General features: G+C 37.7%; 2 protein-coding genes across 6 annotated transcripts; both read right to left on the bottom strand.

The window, feature by feature from the left end:
- Window positions 1-720: 720 nt before the first annotated feature.
- On the bottom strand, window positions 721-8,272 carry mindy4 (MINDY lysine 48 deubiquitinase 4). 3 transcript variants are annotated; one of them, XM_007552761.2, is made up of 18 exons: window positions 7,875-8,272; window positions 6,297-6,416; window positions 6,004-6,221; window positions 5,662-5,920; window positions 5,368-5,585; window positions 5,211-5,263; window positions 5,026-5,129; window positions 4,817-4,933; window positions 4,639-4,730; window positions 4,037-4,138; window positions 3,608-3,671; window positions 2,557-2,622; window positions 2,403-2,470; window positions 2,236-2,299; window positions 1,844-2,005; window positions 1,453-1,633; window positions 1,045-1,123; window positions 721-895 (listed from the first exon to the last, which is right to left on the bottom strand). In XM_007552761.2, the coding sequence occupies exons 1-18, from the start codon at window positions 7,932-7,934 to the stop codon at window positions 847-849; spliced, it is 2,076 nt and encodes a 691-aa protein (XP_007552823.1). In that variant the 5' UTR covers window positions 7,935-8,272; the 3' UTR covers window positions 721-846. The 3 variants fall into 3 exon arrangements, with proteins under 3 accessions (XP_007552823.1, XP_007552822.1, XP_016527340.1); XM_007552760.2 differs by having other exon boundaries at window positions 3,608-3,674; XM_016671854.1 differs by lacking the exon at window positions 7,875-8,272 and having other exon boundaries at window positions 3,608-3,674; window positions 6,004-6,136; window positions 6,297-6,383.
- Window positions 8,273-9,028: 756 nt separating this feature from the next.
- nexn (nexilin (F actin binding protein)) lies at window positions 9,029-21,219 on the bottom strand. Of its 3 annotated transcripts, XM_007552763.2 has the most exons (15): window positions 21,072-21,218; window positions 18,582-18,990; window positions 18,292-18,489; window positions 16,590-16,674; window positions 16,349-16,497; window positions 13,829-14,032; window positions 13,576-13,749; window positions 13,211-13,399; window positions 12,668-12,859; window positions 11,893-11,937; window positions 11,499-11,693; window positions 11,080-11,301; window positions 10,302-10,496; window positions 9,856-10,219; window positions 9,029-9,704 (listed from the first exon to the last, which is right to left on the bottom strand). In XM_007552763.2, the coding sequence occupies exons 2-15, from the start codon at window positions 18,939-18,941 to the stop codon at window positions 9,691-9,693; spliced, it is 2,586 nt and encodes an 861-aa protein (XP_007552825.1). In that variant the 5' UTR covers window positions 18,942-18,990; window positions 21,072-21,218; the 3' UTR covers window positions 9,029-9,690. The 3 variants fall into 3 exon arrangements, with proteins under 3 accessions (XP_007552825.1, XP_007552824.1, XP_007552826.1); XM_007552762.2 differs by having other exon boundaries at window positions 9,029-10,219; window positions 21,072-21,219; XM_007552764.2 differs by lacking the exon at window positions 11,893-11,937 and having other exon boundaries at window positions 9,029-10,219.
- Window positions 21,220-24,449: the final 3,230 nt, after the last annotated feature.

The following is a 24,449-nucleotide window of genomic DNA, read 5'->3' on the forward strand; positions in this document are numbered from 1 at the left end:
ACTTTATATGAATACCACTGTAACTTTGTGACATCTAGACATTTTCATCTGTTTATTCAAAGAAAACATTTGTTCACAATTAATCTGTCCAATTAAGATGTTTTAGAAAAACATGGGGTATTTGGGTGCAGAGGCTTAAATATTCCCATAATCTCACAATCCAATAAATCAATGGGTATGAACAATTTTAGACAACCTCTTGCAAACATATCCACTCCATTACTTTAAATCTAAATCTGGCGAGTGGGTATGATTGATTTTGGGCAAAAATGTAAAAACCTCTGTAAGAGAAAAATAAGAAATACATTTGTTAATTAAACAAAGGAGACATCACTGTTTGTAGAAAATTCTTGTTTAATTATCTGCCAAAAATAAAGTTAATATACATAAAATTGTGGTGGAAAGCATTTTAAAAATATTGCTAAATAGTAAAAGGCCACAGAAAGTTTACATTTACAGTTTTTTGTTTTCATGAAATCTTCAAGACTCCTTGTAAATAAAAGCAATCTCATTTAGGAGTAACTGTGATTAAAATGAAATATATTTGTGGTTAAAGGAAAAATGGTTATGGCAACAAGTACAATGCAGGAAATTGTTTTTTAATAACCATGTTTTCTAATTGTATTGATTTAATTTTTACATTCACATTTTTAAATTAGAATTTAAACTTTTAACCCAGACACTGAATTCATGCTGTGACTTGTTTTTTTTTTTGTTCACCATCTTGTTCTTCTCTTTAGCATGTTTTGTAGGAAGAAGAAGATAAATTTACAGTCAAAATAACAACATCAAAATGGTTACATTTGAACATAGCCATTATTTAAGCATTTTAAACAGCATGATTACTCAGAGAATTGGTTCGGTCTCATTCCAGTTGACTGATGCATCTTTCCACCTGCATGAAAACAAAACCAAGCTTTTTAGGACACGAAGAACAAATCCAGGTAAACACAAAATGATGTATAACTTTTATTTAATTAACCAAAGTTATCAGTTATTGTGCACATTAAGAAAAAGAAAAAAATGGGCAAAACAAGGTCCTACCGTGTCCTGATGCAGAGCTCAAGTGGAGGAATGAGATCAGCGTCAACTTCCTGGTGTTTCTGTGCCAATTTGCCGACAGCTGAACAAACAATTCACATTTTTAGTTTGGTTCAAATCAAAGTATTGCCATTAAAAGAAAGGTCCAAATAGATGAAAACCGTTAGTGAGGTAAAACATGGCAGCACAGCTGCTCATGCATACTCTAGGTCTAAATCAGTCACTGTCTAATTATACTGTAATTAGAATTAGTAGTATCGAAAGGGGAAAAAAAACATTAATCATCAAGTAATTCCTGGTGTCAGGGAATCGGGAGAAACAATCTATAAAAAACTAATAACATATTCGAAGCATTTGGCTGCATTTAAAAACAAAGATGATTAGATCTAGAGAACTACAATACAAACATACAAACAGTGAGGCGGATTTCCTCCTGCTGACTGGCCAATCCATCATAATAATACAAATCAAACTCCAGGTCTTCATCTTGATTGGTCAACAGCTCCCTCTTCAGGCCAAACAGCACACTGAAGTGACTTTCACTGCACACCACCCAGATGGGGTAAGAAGGAGACTTCAGGTAAGCCCCCACCTAAGGCAGACAATATGAATATTTAATGTTTTGGCATGTAAATGCTAGTCTAACACAATTGTTAAATGGTTTCTGTGTGCAGTAGGACTCCACTGATGACAGAACAACTTGGTTTATGCTAGACAAAAGTTCAGCTGCTCTGTTATATTCTGTACTTGCAAGTATCCCAGATGTGTCTACCATCACCATGAAGAATTCAATACAGCTCACCTTACAGATATTATAATGTTCAAACAAGGACAGCAGGCCGACTTGGCATCGGTCCTTAATTCCCTTAAGCAAAGTCATGTTGCCATTTCCTGAGTCCAGCTCTACATCGTTGTCAAAGACGTTAGAAACCGCTCTGCCACAGAGCAACAGATTCACCAACTCCTGAAGGTAGGGGGGAAAAAAAAGAAGACGACAAGCATGGATGAAGAGGTAGGAAAAAAGAGGAAATATACAAGGAACAACATTTAGACAGGATATTTAGAAATGTTTTTTTGTCTCTTGTTTTCTTCTATTTTGTACTGAACCAGACCTGGGAAATACTCAAATCCAGACTTTGTAGAAACTCTGTAAATTTGGCTTGACATTATCCAACTTAAATAGATTGTTCAAACCTGAGTGCAGTAGCCATGAGCTCCTATCAGTGGGGTCGTATGCAGGTCCATGTCCTCTCTCACTCTGAGAAGATAAAAAAAAAAAAAATTAACAACAATACAACCCAGTTCAAAGCAAGTTCTTCAGAATGTCTTGTTTTGAAGAGCCACAAAGGGTTTACATCTACTTTTCAATGGATCGAGAAAGAACAGCTGAGACGACCAGCAGAATGCATCCGAACATCCCCATTTCATACTGGGGAATAAAATACAAAGAGCAAAAGCATCAAAACAAAATATCTGGCAGGCAAGAAAAATTGAGATAAGTGGCGAGTTCTTCACCTGCTCAATATGCTGCTCTAGAATGACCTGCAGATCTTTGACGTTATCCACAGAGAAACACGTCATCTAGATCAGAAAGATCAGATCAGATAGACTTGAAAATAAAAGCTTAACAAAAGACAACGAAAATATAGAAAAACCTAATAACTCAGCATAAAATCTTGGGCCTTTAATTATATAACTTGAATTTTTTTTTTTACAAATTAAAATTATATGCACAAGTTGGAATTTGCTGTGGATGATTTGCACAAGCTTAAACGTATATGCACCGATTCAGACGCCCTCTGGAGCAGACGTTTTGTATCTACCAACCACATTCAGATAATGGATGGACTGATGGTTTCGTGGCATGGACCCTAGCTAGTTTTAAGCATATACCATCACACTTTGAATAGTGTTGAGGTCTAGACCATTTCCAAGGCGAAGCTTAGCTTCGCTTCAGTTTGGGTTTCGGATAATGGTCCGGTTGAAACCTGTTTTAACTAGTCAGTTGTTGATTTAGGGGGAAACTGAATAATTAGTCAGTTCACTTTGTGCGATGCACAACTATCACCGACAGCGACGCAGTCTGAAAAAATGATGCCGCCACCACTATGCTTCACATTGTTCTTTGAGCTGAAAGCCTATCAATCTTTGCTTTGTCTGACAATCGGCCTTTCCTCCTGAAGACACTCATAAAATCTTGCCTCATTTTGGAAAGTTACGCTGGTATTCCAGAACGTTCCCATTTATAAAGGGCTTGATGCTTTGAGGTTCCTTCGTTGTTCCTGAACATCATAATAGAATCTAAAGGCGACCATCTTGATGAGGCTGAAAACAACTCGATATTCCAGTAGAACAATTATGCCAAACATGCATCAAAACTAGTCTTAGGATTGATTAAAAAAAATGTTAGACAAGTTTAGAAAAATTATAAAATGTGTTTGTCCTAACCCTGAAATATCATTTAAAAAGGCCAAAATTAAGAGAACATTAAATTATATGATGGGTGTCCAGTATGTAAACCTCTGATGGAAACTGTCCTATCGTACAGACAGAAGAACCTTTGTACCTTTTCAAACAATCCCTCAGATCTGTAGTGTCCAAATGCGGTGAAATGGCTTCTTCCTGAATTTCTGCTATGAAAAAAAAGATGAAAGAAAGCAAAAGAATGTAAAGACTTTAAAAAAGTGGTACATCTGGTCAAGCAGTTCCATGCGGAAGAGTTCTCAGATAAATAGGTTTGACAGGTGGTGGAGATGTGAACCCAGTTTGTCAGAGACCACTCATCTGAATCAGACATACTGAACTGATCTGACCTTAGATGACATATTCTCACAACTTGAGATAAATATGAAAAGACAACGGTGTGGTTCTCTGTGCTAGCTAAAACCCTTTATTGACCTAAATAAGTAAGCTTAGGTTGCAGCAGATATTATGTTAAACAGTAACCTCAGCGTAAGAGGCAGGTATATTAACCAATTAACAGGCGTTGTCTTACATTGCAACTACAGCTTGTTTTTCCTCCCCGGCTCTCCACAAAACTTCAGCCAGAGCCAAAACAAGACAGTGTCTTCTGGTGCTGCTGGAAGGTCTCAGTCGTCTGAAAACAAAATGAAACATCAATCTTAACCAGCTTGTCTGCAATTCCAATCCAGATGATACAGACTTTATATAACAAACGAATACCAAGTTGTGAATAATTCTTACATGGAAGGAAAATAACACATGGTTTCCTCTTTGCAGAAAACAGAATGCAAGTAATTGGTGTGCAGTTTTAGATTGGGATCAAAATTTTAACTACCACATAGAACTTTTTAATAAACCAGCTTTCAATTATCTTATAAATGAAACATGCTGACAGCAGAATTATGATGCGTCTATGACTTTGTTCAGGAGGAAAAGCGAAGCTGTCTTGGGAGAAAAAAGGTCGATGCAACAAAAAGACCAAACAGCCAGACTGACAAGGAAACAACTTAGAAAAAGTATATCACATAAAATCACAATAAAACACATTATAGTTTGTGGTTATGTAGTGCCAACATGTGAAAATGTTAGATTAAGACCCAGAAAGGCAAAGGTTTGATGTGAAAGCTCACTTACTGCAGGATAGCGTCTCCACCATCAGCATTTTCAAACAGAAGCTTCTTCAGAAAAAAAGCTTGAATTGATGCCAGGACTCCACAAGGACCACCCTAAAAAAAAAAAAAAAAAAAAAAAAAAAAAAAAAAACGTATGAAGCATATGTACTTGAATTAATTTTAAAGTATGATAAAATCACCTTTCTCTGAACAATCCCGTATCCGAGGTCAGGTGTGTCAGAAAAAGTAAAACCCTGATTTTTCCACTCAGTGCTAAAACAACTTAAGCCGGAACCCAGAAGAATTGTTTTCAGTTCCTAAAAGAAAAAACGACCATTAAACAAACGAGCTCAAATCAAACAGAATCTGACCCTGGCTGGTCTCTGTATCAGTGCGGTCAGAAACACACCATGGCATTGCGATGGTCCATGGGACGGCCTGGAAATGTAAACTTTGAAATGGCTCTATGAAGAGGCACTTCTTCTGGCAGACCACCAGAGTCATCAATGTCATCTGAAAATGTAATAAAACAAATCCATTTGACAAGTCAAGTTGTTAAACACATCTATGACATTTCTTTCTATCAGGGTTTACCTAAAACCATCTCAGCCACGTTCAGCTCATGGGCATCTGGTTTCATCTTTACTCTTCAAGAAACAACAAGATACAAAAAAAACCTCTGATAACGTTCTGAATACACTTTCACTACTATCAAAACATAAAATCCAACTGGTAACAAATGAGTATTTACTTTATTGTGTTTACTGTTCTTTGTCCTTTACTTCTGAAGCCCTTTTCTTCCTGGTTTTCCTCTTTTGAATCAACGGACTCTATATTTCGTTCTTCCCAGCTGGATGTGTTTTGGACAGTCAACTCAGGTCCATCCCGAGATTTCCTGCTTTCCTCATCCCTGATGAACAATGGTTGAGAAACTTCGACCCTCCGACTCTGCCTTTTTCTGTTAGATTCCTGAAATGAAAACATAATTTGATGATGGAGGAAAAATATCAGAAATATACCATCTACTGGTTTCTAAGGTAAATACCTGAGCTACTGGTCCGGTCACCATGCCTCGCCTGATGCGGCTAGTTTTGTTTTTCGAGGTGACCCCAGCAATTAAACATTTACTTTCTTTCTCTTTTTGGGTGTAGTTCTCCTGTTTAGAAAGCATTGGTTTCTGGCCTTCTTGGAAATCTGTGTTGTCAATTAAGAAATCATTTGGATTCAAGGAAGTGGGTCCATCCTTCTTAGAAGTCATTGATAAATCTGTCACCGGAATGCTGCATATTTCTTTCACTTCAGAACTGTAAAAAAAAAGAATGCCATGCAAGTAAAATATACTAGCTTCAATGGAGTAAAATAATGCAAGTTTGTAGCTGTTAAATACCTCAGTTCACTGTGTTTGCTAGGATAAATGGCTGGTGTAATTTCATCTGCTTTTGTTTCATTTATCATTGATGGCGATCCTGCAGGGTAATCAGATGTTGAGCCTGTATTTGTGACCACATGTTGCGAGTCTCCTGTGGGGATATGTTCATGGTGTAACCGTTCAATGTGATGCTTCACGATGATTTCCAACAATGTTTTCACAGGCGATTTCTGAACCTGCAATTTTAAGAATGTCAGTTGCAGACGATTTAGCCAGTTATCTATATAAATGTGTGGCATTTATCGATTTACCTTATTTTGTCTGTAGAGATCTTTGATGTTAAGCATCTGCTTCAGCAGTGATCGGTTATTGATACTGGCCGGCGTGCGTGGATGTTCTTCATCCATACAAGCAATGGTCCTTTTCAGGCCCTGTGCATAAAAAAAAAAAAAAAACAAAGGACGCATGAATGTATGGTGGGATGGGTGGATAGATGGAAGGGAAAACAAAGAGAGGAACATTTATAGATGAGGAAATTTTGTTTATATACAGCAATAGTAAGAAAAGCTCATCGAGAAGGCTAGCTCCCAGTGCAGGAGGTGAGAGACAGAAGAACTCTGTCAACACAACACCAAGGAGCAAGATAAGATTATTCCTCCTAGAAGCTGACTAGAAGGAAGACATTATAACCATCACTACTCCCAACAAACTCAAAACACTATTTGCTTAGTTTTTTTCTTATTTTAAATTAACATTCCTGCTGTTATTTTCACAATTCTGTTGCTTGTAGAGTCTATTGTTGTTTTGAAACACAAATATCCTTGCATATTTTTCTTTACGTGATCCTTTTAATCTGAATATGCCAATTTTAATAAATGTACTACTTTTCTTATGTTGGAAATGTGTCCTTACTGTACAGTCTGTTATTCAGATTCTTAGATATTTTTACCTTAATGCAAATATGCCTGCTTCCACTTATCTTTAACTTGCTGCTGGTAAACTTGAATGTCCCCACAATAGGACAATGAATGATATTTTTATTGTATTCGTGCATTAGTGTGACCAACAATTAAAGGAAAAACTTCAAAATAATATCATTGGTACGCTGACACATACTGCATAAAAAAGATAAATGAAAAGTACTAATTTATTTACAAATCTCAAACTTCAATCAATGATACTTACTGGGCAAACAGTTAGTATTTATTTGTTCAAAATTTCCAGGTAACAATTGTGTTATGATTTATGAGTGTCTTTTAGGAGCTTGTTCCAGAGGAAAGAAAAATAAAAGTTTAATCCCGCCTCAATGTAGCTAGTTCTGCTCTAGGAAACAGAGTAAGATGGTTCTACTCTTACTCTGTGAGTAGAACTCATTAAACTCATTAATGAGTTTATTAGGCTCAAGAACAGTAGGAAAAATTATAAAATCTTCAACATTTGAGCTGCAGCTGCTGATATGCATCAATTTTCCCTATGTACTGTTTTGACTAAGTTTGTTGCAAATCAGACAAAGCAAGTACGCTGGTAAAAAAAAAAAAAAAAAGATTAATGATAAACAGAAAACATGTAAAGTCTGCTCCGATTAATATATTTCAATTGCTTTATCAATAAATTGCATATTAAGACACATAATAGTCCTAATATCGCTCCAACCTACAGCTTTTCAACCACTTTGGGGGGGTTTATGCTTGATTCAGTTGTTCCCTTTATATATGTAAATGAAAAAAAATTAAATAAATAAAGCAAAAAGTCAGCGTATAACATGGAACATGTCCCAAAATAACATGCTAACCACTGAGAGGGTAATGCTAACACGAGCTAGGTAGCTAGTTAGCCAACGGTTTTCACAGAAACAGAGTTCTGTTGACACCTAGTCTTCGCTGTCTTACCTTCCTGCTCAGATATTCCCGCACTAAAGACGAAGAAATCTCTTCCACCGAAGGGACCATGATAATGGTAGCGTGTCCAGCTGCAGGAAATTCAACAAAAAGCAGCAATTGTTGGAATGAAACGGCGGTGGGCGGTATACGCTGCCCTGCGCCGACAGCGCAGATCTTCCGTTAGGTGGACGGAACAATAACGAGACGAGATCTCCCACCAGGAGATACTATTGTTGGCAAAGTGTTTTCTGAAAGTGGTGCCTCCTCGGTTGTGGCTTTAACTAAACGAAATTGTTGTACGTTGACAAATTGGTTGTCAGATCTGGAAAACTGATGTTTGGTGGAGGGTATCAACATGTTTTATAGATCAGTGAAACTGCGCAGTTGGTTGTCCGTCAATGCCTGTTACCATGGTGATAAGTGTCGCTCTGGCGTTCCACAAAAATATCCAGAAAAACTATCATGGTCACCATAAATCCTGTAATTTTGATATCAGGTTCATACGGAAGAGGATTAGAGCCACTGGGAAAAAAAATAAAACAGTTTAATCTCAGAATTCTGACTTTAATATCAGAATTCTGAGAAAAAAGTCAGAATTCAGATTTTTTTTTTTTTTTTGCAGTGGCCCTAATCCTCTTCCGTAGGTACAGTAATATCCAAAGAATAAAAGTAAACCTTGAAAGGATAACGTTTAGTTTTATTATAAACAATCAAAAAGCTGTTTGTCTTTGGTAAATGTGTGTCACAGTATTTTCCAGAGGTTAAAATTGACCTTTGCGCTGCAGAATTGTTATTCTTAAATGTGGAAGAAATATATAACCTAAGGCTGTAGTTCCCAAAGTTGGATCACTTTGTAAATATGGGATCCTGAGATTCTTTTCACCTTAATACCAAAAAATGACCATGAAAGAGGATAAGCCTTTTAGTAATATTACTAAAGATGAAAGAAAGAAAAAAACAGAACTTTTTATGCTAATTACATTGTCCTTGTACCATTTGTTCACTGACTCTGTAAAAATGCTTATACTCTGCAAAGAGTTGTCATGATTTAAAGTGACTAAACCATTATGATTCACAATATCCATTATCATTATAAAAACATATAGTGACAGAAAATACACACATTAACGGTTTCAATCATTCATCAAAAGATATCAAAAAGATGCATTTTTTTCTTCAATTTTATTAAAACTTGTTCTCTATTTATAATATAATAAGACAAATCATCAGGTTAGCCTAGTTTTCATTAATTATCAAACAATAAAAGATTGTTCTTGACAAATAAACAATGACATCTGAATCAAGAATTTAGAGAAAATCGGATGGGTGCATGAAAAATAATCAACAATCAATCATTTGTGTTTGATTCTGCATATAAAAATTAGGATGTACACATGAATTTATTTCCTGCAAAATGTGACCATTGCAGTCGTACCTTGATAAGTGTTACCTCTCGATGTGAGATCCGGTTAGTCTTGTTTGCTGTTTATGGACCATAAAAGTGTGATATTTACAATGTAGATCAACAGCATTTTGAACTGATTAACATTGCTGAGGTTTTGCAGCAATAACGCATTTGAAGCACAATGCGACCCCTGGTGTTGAAACAGGAATCTGTCTGTTTTGGCACAGGTATAATCCAAAATCCCTACAGAGTGGGCAGCATTTTTTCATTGAGCAATACGTAAACAACATAATTTCTTGTGTGTGTGCGCGCATGTGCTGCGTATCCTTGTCTTAGGAATGCCAAGCATACTGTCCGTCCCTCTACCATTTGACCACAGTGGATGATGTTTTACATTGAAAAACAACAGGGGGGGGGGCTTCAGTAGTCATAAGCTGAAAGACAGAAACAGAAGAAATGCTATGAAAGTTTGTTTTTCAGCCTGAATTCCTGAACAAGAGGAGCATGCGATCCACTTTGTAAAGTGAGGTAAATTCCAGACAAAGATCACCATGCAGGCATGCAGTCACACCAGAGTGGTCTTACTTTCTATTGTGAGAATGCAGGTACTTGCTGCTGTGCCCCTGGTGTTCACAGCCTTGCACATGTACTCCCCCTCATCCTCCGGGAAGGTCTCCGGCAGGTAGAGGCAGTACGTCTCTCCTCTTTCGATATACTGATAGTCCTCACAGTCCTGGAGCATCTCTCCCTCAAACCACCAGGTGACCTCTGGCTTTGGCTCTCCGGTGATCTTAACGGTGAACCGAACTGGCTCAGAATCCACCACCGACTGGTTTTTGAGGGGCTTCTTAAACCACGGCGCACCTGACCTCGCGTGATCTTCCTCATCTTCGTAGGCCGCAGATCCGTTGATGATGCTGCCTTCATCCTCGCCGTCATCCTCCTTCTTCTGCAAGCAGACAAAAACAGTCAAGTTCTCTTGCAGGCATCAAATGAAGCCCAAGTGAGTCTAGTTCTAATTTGTCAGGTACTTTTTGCAGCGCAGCATCAATTTCTTGTTGTTCAAACTGCATCCTCTGCAGCTTCTGCTCCTCTATCCTCCTCCGTTCTTCTTCCTCTCTGGCCTTGGCCATTTGTTCGAACCGGGCCCGCATGTCCACCTTCTGTTTGAACGGTAGGTCGTCGGATCTCACCGAAGTTGCTTCTCTTTCTTCCTCCTCCTCGTCCTGAAATGCATAGGGCATATGTATGGTTCAAGCAAGATTTCTAAAAACACAGTGTAAAAAGACATGGCCATTGTTCATTTGGAAATCTAATTTGCTTAAACACCTTAACTTCCATGTTACTTCAATATCCAATATTTCAATATTTCACTATGATGCTCTTTCCTCTTTCTTCTTGCCAGACTGGGCCTTTCTGCTCTTGTTGGTACATCAGTGTTTTTCACTGTGGATGACACTATCTTACCAGCTTCCCATGGTCTTGTTGATGCACACGTTTCTTAACAAAACCAGTGAATCTCTGAGATAAGTAGAACCGACCTTCTGATTGCTGGACATTCCTATGCCCGAATTGTTGAAAAGTGTTGTGATCTTAGTTTGAAAGCCTCTGAATTTGAATAAAGCATTTTTCTGGCATTTCACAAATAGAAATGATCTTAACACAAGAACTTGTTTGCAATAGAAGTTCATATTTTGACAGTAAGACATCTAAGATCGTTTTAGGTTTTCAAGGTTCCTTATGAGTCGGTGCAAACTATGTTTTGCAGAGAAAAGATAAATTCTTCATTTAACATTTGAGTACTTTTACCTCCTGGACCCTTTCAGCTTCTCTCTGTTTAATTTCGTCATCAATGGCCTTCCTCCGCTCTCGTTCCATCTCGATCTTTTTCTGGATCTCCTCCTCTGTCAGCTGCTTGATTTTCTCAAATTTGGACTTGAGGTTTTTGGCCTTAATGGAGCCAGTTTTCTTGAGTTTTGTCAGTTCTTCATATTCTGTGCTTATGACATCTGAGCTTTCGTTTATTTCTTCCTGTGAAATATCATCACAAATCAAGTGTTATGTCATGAAAGTTTAGAGCCACAGTCCACAATTCAAACCAACAATATCAGTGTCATATTCACAGACATTTGTTTGGATGAAGTCTAGCAAATGAATTCAAACCCTAAGTGAAGAGGCATCTAAAACAAATGTGGGTTTACACAGGACTCTAAAATTTAAAGACAAACCTCTCCCATCTCTTTTCTGAGCTGCTCAAATTCCTGCTTTTCCTGCTCCAGTTTCTTTTTACGCTCCTCAGCTTTGCGTCTCCTCTCAGCCTCTTCCTTTTCTTTTAGGAGCTCCTCAAAGTTGATCTCCAATTTTCTGGGGTGCAGAGCCTCCTGAGACTCACTCTTCACCATCACCTCGTCGTCTTCCAGCACCTAAAAGAATACCAGGTACGTAACGTAACGTAACGTAACGTAACGTAACGTAACGTAACAAGGTAACTCCATCCCCACTATGCATTTAGAGTCAGCATGCATCCTGTTATTATTCTGCATGAAAGTCCAGATTTAAATTTGACTCTATTGTATTTTTTCAAAAGTAATGATAAGGTTAAGCTAAAAAAAAAAACCTTACTGTTTCATCTCCATATGCAGATTTTTCCTGATCCAGGATAGGGCTCTTAAAGAGATGATTTGGACATGGTAACAGCAGTACAGACATATCATTTGAGCCCATTAGAATAATATAGAGAACATATATGAAGGCCACAAGTTTACATACATCAGTTATGAAAGTCTTAATCATTTGGAGGTTTTGGTAATGCATTTGCACTGTTCTTGTTTTTCTTTCATTATGGACAAAATTATAATAGAGCATAATATTTATCAATTTCTTGAATGTGCCATCATGCCTTGCAGGAAAGCATACCTTCAGCATGATGCTACCATCACCATGCTAAGTAAATGTCACCATGCTAAGTAAATGTTCTTTAGTTTGAAAGTTTCAGGCGTCATGACCCTTGAAAATGAGTGGATTTTATTTGATCATCAGCTCCATAATAGGAAACATTTGTGATTATGCCACAACTGTATTGATGGTGACAAAAAAATTAATTTCTCTGCAGCCTGCTAAAGCCTGTTTATAAAAAAAACCATATATATATAAACTATTATTTTTTAAATATTTGAGCTGTTTTGTATGATTTTGTACTTGATATTAATAGAAAAATCAGCATAGAAAACAGTCTCAGAAGCATAATTCAAAGGCCAAAATTATTATGACTTTCATACCAATGATATATGTAATCTTGTGTAAGTGGAAGGCTGAACAACGACCGAACTAAGACATATTAGTAACCAGCCCAACACACACGTGCTGTACAATTTGATCATGGTGTCACTTGACTCACCATGCTCTTGCGAGCCTCAGCGAAGAGCCTCTTCTCCTCCTCCAGCCTCCTCTTGGCCTCCTCCTCTGCTTTCCTCTGCTCCTCCTCACGTCTCTGCCGCTCTAAGTCCTCGAAGCTGGCGCAGATTTTCCCAGGTTTGCTGCCCTCTAGGTTGAGCAAGGCCATCAGGACTTCATCATCTTCATCTATCAGCTGAGAAAAGAATGCAATGTAAGTTTAAGGATCTTTGGTAATGTCTGTAAATAATCTACTTCTTCTATGATTACCCTGAATTTATTCTACCGATATTAGTTTTGTGTTACTAGCTAAACCTTTTATTTTTGATAAGTCCTTTCAGACATAATAACTAAGCTTCAGTTAAATATTTCCTGTTTTACCCACAATTTAATATAATCGCCAAAAAAGCCTGCAAATTCTGGGGCTGTTTCCTCAGAAACAATTTTAGAAGATAGCCTGTCAGATTTATTTGCAAGACAGATTCGAAAACCATGCACATATTTATACAAATTATTTTTTTTTAGCCAAAATGAAAACAATATTGACCATGCTCTTCCTTGCTTCAGCAAAAGCTCTTCTCTCCTCCTCCATGCGTCTCTTGGACTCCTCCTCTGCTCTCTTGCGCTCCTCTTCAACTCTTTGTCTCTCCAGCTCCTCGAAGCTCAGCCTCAGTTTTCCAGGACGAATCTCCTCTTTGTCCTCCGGATCCTCCTGGCTGATGTCCTCATCTTCTTCCTAATTAGATGTAATCTTTTAGGTTTGCTAAACACAATCATAACTCTAATTTTGATTGTTTTAAGAACTTTAATTGTTGCATGTGGCGCTAAAGTTCGGGCTTTAGCTACGTGAACATGCACATTAAGTCAAAAAAAATGTTGCATTTGTTTGTCTAATTGAAGTATTTGGTTTACCATTCCCTGTTTGGCCTCCTGAAAAGCCTTCTTCTCCTCCAGCAGGCGTTGTTTGGCTTCTTCTTCAGCTTGCTTCCTCCGCTGCTCCTGCCTTTCCTTTTCCAGCTCCTCAAATGTCAGCTTCAGCTTTCCAGGAGTCACCGACACCTTCTCTGAAGGTTTTTCTTCTTCATCCTTTTTCAAATAAAGAAGACCCTTATACACACTGTCATAGTGAGGCTGTAAAAGCAGCTTAAAAAGTTTTTTTTTTTACCTCCTGTTGAACAATAGAGCGCCGCTTGGCTTCCCTGAAGGAGCGTCTGTTTTCATCATACCGTCTCTTCTTCTCCTCCTCTACCTTTTTCTTCAGCTCCTCCTCTCGGCTTTTCTCAATGTCCTCAAAGTTCATCTTGATCTTGCCTGGAGGTCTTGACTGCTTTGCTGGAACCACACGTATCAGGATTGTGTCATCTCCTTCCTGTGAAATACATAAAAATTCATTGTGAGGTTTGGGGTGTGGGAGTGGGATACTCTGCAGGGCCACTGTCACCATTTGCAGTGGGTCATTATGAGGGTGAGGGGTGTGAGTTCAAGATAGCCGAGTCTAAATGTGTCACAGGATGGAAGTCTACAGCAAATATAGAAACTGGAATGTGTGGGAAACAGTTGGCAGGCCTGGGCTGTCTACACCTAGCAGCTCACTTCTAGTTCCTTCTGGATTGACTCTTATTAACCTCAAAGAAAATAGTTCAGCAAAAATAAGTTGTGAGTAAAAGTTGTACAGCAAGTGCTTAAAATCTTGAATTTTGAATCAGCATGCACACTAATTTTACATTTTTACATGACATTCGCTGTAAATTAATTTGTAATCTATATGATTTAGCTTTACTTCATTTGTTGATGCAGGAATAGCTCAAAACTGATTTCATTTCAAGAAAACTGAAAGCTCTCTGATCTAGACATTTTTATTCTGTTCTAGTAAATTTTAACAAAATGTTAAATTTAAGGGCAAATTGCATTTCTTAACATTTGCCAGTCACTTGTAGCTTTACCCCAATGGCTTAAAGAGAAAGACTGAATGTTTTTGGTCCTTAAAAACCAGTGTCCTTTTGTGGCAAATTTGGAAAACAAGGGGCAAGGAGATGAGCTCACAAATACACTCAAATTCATAAATGTTTTCCCAGTTTACATTTATTTTACCGGCCTGATGAAAAAACATTAATAATATCAATGGCAAAAATATATATTTTCTAATTTAAACATTTTCCAATATAATTGGAAATTTGTTGAGTTGAGTATGATGTTGAATGTGTTTTGTGAATAGATTTGATGTTTTCTCAACAAACAAGAGGAAAATAAAAAAATTAGAAAAACTTGCATTACTTCTTTTAAGTATATTGCAAACATATAATATGATAACAAGTGTAAACAAAAAAAACATACAATAAGGTATGGCATACAGTACAACCCAATATATACAATGATGTGCCCTGCTAGACAATATGATGTTCTAAACTGTGCAAAATATGATGCAACTTAATGTGATTTCTTTAAAAAAAAAGAAAAATAAAATAAAATATTTAACCTTTGTTTTACCAGGATAAAATCTCATTGAAATTAAAAGCCTATTTTTCAAGGGAGTTCTGACCAAAAGGCAATTTTATGAAATATGCCATAGTGCAAATACAACACTGTGATGAAATATGAGACAGTACAATATGATGTAATCGGTGCAATATATTATCAAAACAATCGTCTTGTAAAGTATTGCATTTAAGACAGAAAGAAGATATCCAGGGCACAAAATTTGCTGTTGTATTTTCCTCTTTTAACAAACATAGAAGAATGATTTATGCCAATAATTTTATATTACATGATGGTGTTTACATAGTTTATATAGGCATGTTGTGCAACGTCTGTTTATGTGCAGAGACTCAGTCAGAACTGATTCCAGATCAGCTTTGCAAATGTGTTTCCAGTTTCTTAGTGGAATATTTTAGCTTCTACTTGAATCAAGGGAGAGAGGAGATAAAAGTGAAGGGCTAGTAGTATCCTGGGACATGGGTTACAGGTTACAGACCTGCCTTCCTTAGATTGAAAGCATTCATTTAAAGTGAAGACTACCCGCTAAACGTCTGCATACAGTAACTTTTACCTCAACCAACCATTTGTAGGAGACTTCAAAGTTGATCTCCTACTAGGATTGTAATTCTGGCGGTAAAATAGCCAGCTGACAATATTAAGTCAGTTTTAAGATGTAGTATGTAGCAGTCCATAAAGTAAACTTATTATCTTGATTATCTCTCATTAACAGAGTCCTGACAGAGTTTTCCTTCTGTTATTCATTTCAGTTCTGTTAACGACACTCACTGCACTGAAGCAGAACTAGGGTGATTATCTGTTTGGCACAAGAATACTTACATAACCCTTTCCCGAGAACTTAACAGTAAGGCTCGTGTTATTTTTTGCTGTGCACAACAATTGGAAATCTTTAGATCATTTACCTCAAGTCATTCAATGCAACACACTGAACACGCTGTCACTTCATGGTCTTCACATGTCAACATTGCTACCGTTGGGTTTCAGACCTATATCTGACCCCTGCCAACTGTTCTCCTCTCAAAAGCCACTTAAAATAACTATTCCAAGTGGCAGCAGAGGATTACCTCAGTCATTACAGTGGAACGTACTCCATCGTCACCATAAAGGCAGGACTGAACCACTCACTCGGGCCGCCATGCTTCTCAGTAAGATATGAGACTCTTTGCAACCAGTTAACCCTGAGATCACTGACCTCAGCAGCTTTCTGAGCCAGTTCCTTCTTGATTTTGGCTTTCTCCATCTTGTCCTGGGCCTCTCTCTTCTTCCTCTCCTCCTCCATCCTCTTCCTCTCCTCTTCTTGTCTTTGTTTCTCCATTTCTGCAAACTTCCCCTTCACACTACCTGGATAAATCGCGCAGCAAGACGTAAGCCTTCAGCCTATCCATTCCTCTGCCATATTCCTATTAATAGCTGCATCCCTTTATGTGCCTTACCTGTGATTTTGGGGACGTAGGACTTTTCCACCTTTTTCGTTTTTACCTCCTCTTCCTCATCACTGGAAGCAAGTAGTTCTTTTATCTGTGGTAGATCAGAGAGAGAGTGGTGAGGTTAAGGTTTAGCTGGGATCATCTCCTCTGCCACTAAGGAGCCATACTGGTCCCAGCAAGAACTAGGGCCAAATCCCTGTTAATAGCAGGGTCATGTGGCCAGCTGGTGGGCCTCTGATTGGCCTGCAGCATAGCTGCACAGATAGGGGATGAGCGTAGGTGTCCAACCCTGGCAGGCTCTGGCACGACAGTCTGCAGGAAGGTTGTTGTGTCTGCTTATCAACACTAATCCACTCACATAACATTGTATCACTGCCTTTTTTTTTTATTTCCAGCAGACTAGAAGAAAACCTGTGTACTCTTAAATTCTGGATCGCTGGTTTTATTTTTGCTCACTAAAACTCACTAAAAATTCCATTCATTTGTTATTGAGCAAAATTTGATTATGTTTTTATTCTGTTTTTTATTTTATTTTATTTTAATTGGGAGGTTTTCTATGTAATTAAGATCATTTGTATCTAAACACCACTCATTCTCATCTACTGATTATAAAATGCATGAAAGTATAATGTGCATAAACAATAAATGTACATATTTTTCTACTTCAAACCAAACATGGATGCTTACTGGGTGTTGAGTGGCCTTTTCTTTACCTGATAAGGGAGAGATTTATTTCTGTATTATAAAGACTTTGTATTTAGATCGATATCTATATCCGAGAAGCTTCCTGAACTCAATTAAAATTGATCACTAAAGGCCTAAATGTAAGGTAGGAATAAGGATTTAAACTAAACCAACACAAACTGAATGGAAGACAGAAATAATAAATCACAACAAGATGCTTTTCAGATGACTGCAAGGCTGCACTTTTAAAACATATGAAAATGTTCACAATAAACTGTGTTAATTCCTCTTACAAACTGCAGATAACCAGAAAACACACAAAAATAACAAATAAATTAAATTAAACTCAATAGGGGTTGGGTGAATTTCTCACTAATTATTTCTGAACAGGCATTAAACACATTTGACTTAAGTTTTTTTTTTTCATTCATTAAGTATGTTGAATATTAAAGACATCTTATTTTTTGAAAAATAAAATAATTGCAGATTTCCTAAAGATGTAGCACAAACTTAAAGAAAAATCTAAATTTCCTGGAATTAAACATTTAGATACAGTCTAGGTTTAACTTATTGAACAGCTAGTTATTCTAATATTACATGATCTGACGTGATCTAACATAAAAGATAAAAAATAAGTGAAAGCTCCAAGATGACAAATATTGTGATTTTGCACTATATACGTCAGCAGAATTGAACTTAAACAAATGACCTAATTTATAAAATAATAATTTGTTGCAATCAAGTGAGTTGATTAGTGCATGTCAATAAAAAGTAGTGTTTAGTTTATGATTCAGTGCACATTAATATAACTTTAAATGAAAACCAAGACAAACGAAGGCTGAAAAATCATGAAACTAAAATTGGTTATTAAATGTGACCATTAGTATTAAGGCAGTGTGTCTGCAGCCACAGCGCCTCTGGATTAAAGATCCTCACTCAGACTGGCAGCTTCGTCACCTCCATCATGCCCCATCATGCCATGCAGCTCACAGTCGGCGGTTAGTGCCGTTTGTCTCTCTTTGACCTGCTGCTTTCTGCGATTCCACTCCCTCTCCTTGACGTATTGATCCTTCCTCTTCTGCTGTTCCTCCCTGTTCCTCTGCCGGCTGCGCTCCTCTCTGGCTTTCTGCATGGCCTCAAACTTGTTTGTCACATCTCCTTTTTCTTTGTTCAGCTTCGGCACGTAGCTCCTGGCCACTGGCCTTCTGGCCCTCAGCAGCTTCTACAGTTTGTATGGGAATTATAAAAGGTTGCGAGTCAGGTTTTAAGCTTATATAATGACACAATCTTGCTTGTCCAGCTCCAGTGTCTTACCTCTTTCTTAAAAGCCAGATCGGACATGTTCTGTGAGTTGTCTGTTTCCTGCACTTGATCTTTGCTGCCCGAAACACCATTGACAGCGTCGTCTTTCTCACTTTCTTTGCTCTCCTCTCCATTCAGTTGTGTTGTCTCAGCCTCCTCACTTGTTTTGTCTTTGACTCTGTTAGTTTCTCTGCCTTTGCTCTGTGGTGTCCTCTCACTCCTCTCCTCAGCATCGCTAAGCGTCTCATCGTTCTCTTCCTGTCTCATTTCCTCCTCCGAGTCTTCTTCGGCGCTCATCCCGTGCTCGTTGTCGTTTGCATCATCTTTATCATCATGAGTGTCAACAGCTGCAACCTGTGCCACCTCAGTCATGTTTGTGCCACGATGACAAGTTGACAAACAGGATTTCTTGTAATTGAAGCTGACAAGCAAGGGGAGAGTTGGCCAGAATTAAGTTATCAATATAAATGGAAACATTTTATAACACTTAAAATGTGCAGTAGTACAGGGAGATTATTGGAATAAACAGTTGTGCTCTCTGTTTATTTCTTTTAATGAAAAGTTGTTCTATCTTTATGTCTTTATGTCTGTAGCTCTGCACTGGACAAAGTCAATAACTGAGCGGCTGCTTTTTTTTGTTTTGTTTTTTTTTCCATAGTACTCCTGGCTCAGTTCTTCTGTTTTTATCTGAACAAAGCTATTGACCATGCTGCTGCCATTTTGTTCTGATAAATCCCTTTCTACTGATTGGCATTGAATAACCATTTAAATCAGAGATTGAATTAGACCAAATACAGCAATTAAGTCTGAATCTAACTGTATGATTGGATTATGATGGATCTGGATTCATTTGAGCCAAACTGGATTCGAAATTATTAGGTATGAACTGAAACTGTTTGTCTTTTTAAAGTGCCTTAAATTTTGAATCGTCCCATATATTTAATACATTCAATAAAAAATAAACAAAAAACAATTATTTTCCTTCTGCTTGTGTCGGTTGCTGCTAGTGGTAATGAAAACAAATGAACCGATGTCTTTTCCATAAGATTTTGGCCAAAGTCTTAATTACATCCTTTGGTATTAGTATTTTTTTATCACTGCAACTTTGCACCACAGTTAACTTTTTCAGAATTTAATTTTTTCAACATTAATAGTTAATTTGAGCTTTTCTGATGTAAACTTTAAAGCAGGTTTGAGGTGAAGCCTGCCATTCTGCTCCTCAGTCTGTTGAGAAAGAGTGCAGTGAAGGCCTGCTTGTTCCTATTTATATCCCACTTATGCACCCAGAACATGTGATCATTGCTATTTGTAATGAGTGATAGGCAGTTGGACAAAGATCAAGCTGGCAGCCACATGTCGTCCAAAGGACCCTCCACAAAATGGCCAGACTGAGAGCTCAACAACTTGGTGAACAAAGGGGACTACTAGTCATCCCACTGTAAAACGGTCACTGTTTGTCAGCATCCACACACACCTTCTATTCATATCTGATGATCTTTTTGCTGTAAATCAGAAATTGCAGTATTTTGAGCAGTTTAAGGTCAAAAAGGAGTGTTCAGGATCAACACAATCAAAGGTGAAAACACCACAGTTAAGGGAGAAACTAAGGTGACTCAACCCGGATATACCGAGTTTATGTTGTTCTGAATAGGATGAGTTGTTAAAATAAAAGTTTAAAAAGAGCATCTTTCTGTTTAACATTTTCAAAAGCCTGACTGGCTCAGATATTTTCTTGTTTAGTCAACAGCCTTTTATTTTCAAACCGGATGAACACCAGGAGCACAGAACGATAAATATGGGATATCACCCGTCGTTTTCCTAAAGCATGCATGGCAACATGTCATCTGGAACTAAAATTTACTGAATCATAGTTACATAATATATCCTGTTGACTTCCAAACTACCATCAGTCTACATATTTTATTGACTGAACAAGAAAATGTACTTATTTCCAATAAATCTAATCTACAAACCTGAGCAAAATGTTTAAGGTCTTTGTAGTAACACAGGACTAACTGAAGAAAATTGTGCTAACTGGAAAATTTTAGTTTCAGCAGGTGCTGTCCTATTTTTGTACACAGCTGGCACAAGAATTCATGACAAAAATAAATGAGTTTGACACGTTACACGGAAAGATTCAAGTGTTATCACTACCGTAGCATAGAGCTCTCTGTGGGCCTTTCAGTGTGCATGTGTGTGTGCATGTGAAGAAAAAGTCCAATTCACCAAAACGCAGCGGACTTGTAACAGGCTGGAAACAACTAACTTTTCCAGACACTCACGAACAAACCTGTTAGATAAAATGCTGCTCACAAAGTTGAGTGTACACATTTTTATTATTTTGCCACTCCTCTACTTATTGTGTTTTAATTTTCACTTTGATATGTTTAGAAAAGATAATTCAACACAATTCTATGTCCAAAGAAAAAGTCAGTTATTTCATGTGAAGAGATTAAAGAGAAGGGCAATTGTGTTTTTAAATAACAAAAAAGAAAGTATTACCTTCTGGTTGTGTGTTAGTCCTCAAGTTTTGATTCAAAAATCCTCTTTGTGGATAAAAACTCAAACGAGTGAAGTCAGCGCTGCGAGACTATCGGTGAGGTGTGACCACGGTCTGAACAGACCCTACTGGCTGCTGGTTGGGGGTCAGTGAGGCGTTTCCATAAAAGTACCGTTACTTTCTGCCGGATAGCGTGCAGGCCTGTCCCCCATTCAGCTGTTGCCCAGTTTGCACGTCTGCACATGTGCACCAGCACCACACAGGCCTGTCCTGGTTATTAGTCACGGCTGCATAAATAGGAAACTGTTCTTTGTATTTATTTTTGATAGAAATAGTCACTTGCATTTTATCTGGACTAAATTGACTACTGCTATTTTAACCTACAGAACAAAATGAAGAGGAAGGAAATAAACAATGTCCTTCCCCCTTGCCCTCTAAACTCTGAAAAGTGTGGCATGCATTTATAATCAGCTGTCTTTACTCTGACACCAGTAGATAAAATCTAGCGCAATCGTTAGCCTTCTGAAATCACTATGGTAGTTGGAGGTTGTCCATCTGTGCATAATTTCAGGTCCACATAAGAAGCGGGCGTTTTGGTTGCAAGTCAGGAAACATTTAGATTTTCTATTTATTTTAAATCCTAATATATTTCTCTAGCTTAATGAGTTACAAACTTTCAGGAGGGCTTAATGTTTGTACCAGTGCATTACTTATTTTTACGCAGCCATATTGGATACAACGGAGTTTTGTTGTTTTCCAGAACTTGAAAATCCAATTTTGGCAGTATAAAAAGAGAGCAGTGGATCTACAAAGAACTCAATCATTTATTATCTAACATTATTGAACAAATAGCATCATAAAAACCAGGGAAGACACCAGATATGTCTGGAGTAAAGTTATGAAGAGGTCTAAACCAGAGCTGGGTCACGAATAACAAGCAAGCACCTTTGTCCGAAAACTGAAGAGAATGACAAAATTATAAACCTTCCAACACTTGTTTGTCTACCCAAACCGGCAATCCAGAGAAGCAGAGGATTAATCAGAGAAGATGCCAAGCTACCCATAGTGACGCTACAGAACTGAACTACTAGTTGTGCGCTCCACAAAGTTGGCCTTTATGGAGGAGTAGCAATAAAGTCATTATTAAAGACAGTCATCAGATGTGCAAAGCAGGTAGAGAGACAGACAAGCTCAAAAAACTCAGAGTTGTAATTTCTACCAGATTCTACCAGTGCTTTATTTAGGCAGCTGAATACAAAACCAAGTCACTTGTTTCCAATTAACAATTCTGTTTTACTTTGTATCAGTCTATTACTTTAAAATCTAGTAAAATACTCCCTAGGTTTTAAATCTAATATGAGATGACGTGAACAAATTTCAAGGGGGATAAATACTTTGGCCAGGGACTGTACACAGTGATTTTAAACCCATGACCTTCAAATTATTGTCTACATGTTGATCAGGGAAACCAACAGCAAACTGGCTGAACTTTCTAGTGAAATACTGTACATGTTATACACGTCTGAAGACGTTTGTTTTGGACTGAATTCTAAAAGCAGACTCTGATATTTGTGGTCTGCTTGTTGTCTCCTTAGCAGCAAAATTCCTTACTTATCAGTTGGGAAAGCTGTTTAGGCTTTTGTTATATCAAAATAACAACGCTGCCATTCTGGTATGCACTGACCGTTAGAAAGCTCAGTGACATGAAACAGTATGTGTGTGTGTGTGTGTGTGTGTGTGTGTGTGTGCGTGCGTGCGTGCGTGCGTGCGTGCGTGTGTGTGTGTGTGTGCGTGTGCGTGTGTGTGTTGAGAAACTAAAGCATTATTTCATATGTAAGAGGTCACATATAAGTCTGCAATGAATTGAACTGAATTGAATTCAATAGCTTGAATCAGCTAAAAGGGGACGGGTACCTGCTTATTGTACCTGGATCTAAATAAATATCATGCTGTAGAACCACTTGGTCTCATCCATGCAGAACTGTTGCTACACTGACGAAACCAGCCTGAAAATACGGAAAATTCAATTTTCTAAACAAACATTTTGCTCAAGCTTTCATAGTGCTAGCATAACCTTTGCATTGTAGTAATTTTTAAGTTTATTGAGCATATTGCAAGGCTAAATATAATAAAAGCATTAAAAGCTAGTCTGTTTCTGAAAACAGTTGGCATTAGTTGGGGCTTTGGGAAACCCCCGAGAATCAGGGTCAAGGCTTGGGCTGCTTTTCTCAGAGGTGTCACCAGACACTCACTGTGTCATTGCTAATGAAAGATACAAGGTAAAATAGCTCTGGATTCCTTCGAGAAAACTCAAAGGATTCTTTCAAAAGTCTGTGCATAAACACTATATTATTTATTTTTTAATTGCATAATATGCAGAAACTAAATATTAGAGAGTTACTTCATACACAAAGTAGCTAAATGATGTCATTTGAGCTCCTCAAATATCCTTAAAGCCACCACAGGAGTCTCACCTGTCTTTGTCATAATATTTGTATCTTCGTGTTTATGCATTATCCATCTTCAAAAGGTTTGTGATTTTGTAAGTGGTGTTTTAAATTTCATGCAGATCAACCTTCCCCTCAGTTTGGGGTCTGTGCTGCGAACTCTCTGGGCCCTGAAAGCTTCGTCCCCCTCTGACCTGACTGCTGCCGGACAACAAGGACACTGCTTTAAATAGAGCTGCAGCTGTGGCAACTAATCAGCAAGGAAAGGACAGCTAACCTGAGTCAGACGGGGCCTTAGCGTTAGCTACTATGGCAATGCCCTCACACCCTTCTGAATATGTTAGTGGTGGTCCAGCCTCCAGACGATTCAGTAGACCAGCTCAGCAGGTCAAACCTTCATCATGTGCTGGAGGAGGGACACACCTCTCCACACCGACGTAAAATATTTAATGTCTCTGTGCTAACACTGAGTTTTGTGCATTCTCACGCCATTTAATCTCTGTTACCGCTCTGGTATTGACACTGTTAAGTTAATAAAGAAACCATCCGATTGTTAACAAGTTTAATGTCTGAATAATAAGTATAGCATCTGGTAGTTGCTCGGGAAGAAAGCTATAAAATTACAAAGCATCTCAACTAAAATAAGCAACTTATATGTCCATCAACGTCCTTCCCCAGACATGTTAGGAGTGTTTCCAACATCAGATTCACAATTCAATAAATAAATGACAAAAGCATTGTTATTAAAATAGTCATTCTCATACAAACTTATCAAAATTTTAGATATTCATTAGCTTTTCATGTTTTGTAGTGAAACACACCTGAAATTGCAACAACCAACAATTTATACCAAAAGGAACAACTAGCAGTTATTTTTCTAAATGACAACAGATGCAATTATTTCTGCATAAAAAAAAGACTTCAGTTGCCTGA

The sequence above is a fragment of the Poecilia formosa genome, unplaced genomic scaffold, assembly GCF_000485575.1.
Source record: "Poecilia formosa unplaced genomic scaffold, Poecilia_formosa-5.1.2 Scaffold52, whole genome shotgun sequence".
NCBI classification, from domain to species: domain Eukaryota; kingdom Metazoa; phylum Chordata; class Actinopteri; order Cyprinodontiformes; family Poeciliidae; genus Poecilia; species Poecilia formosa.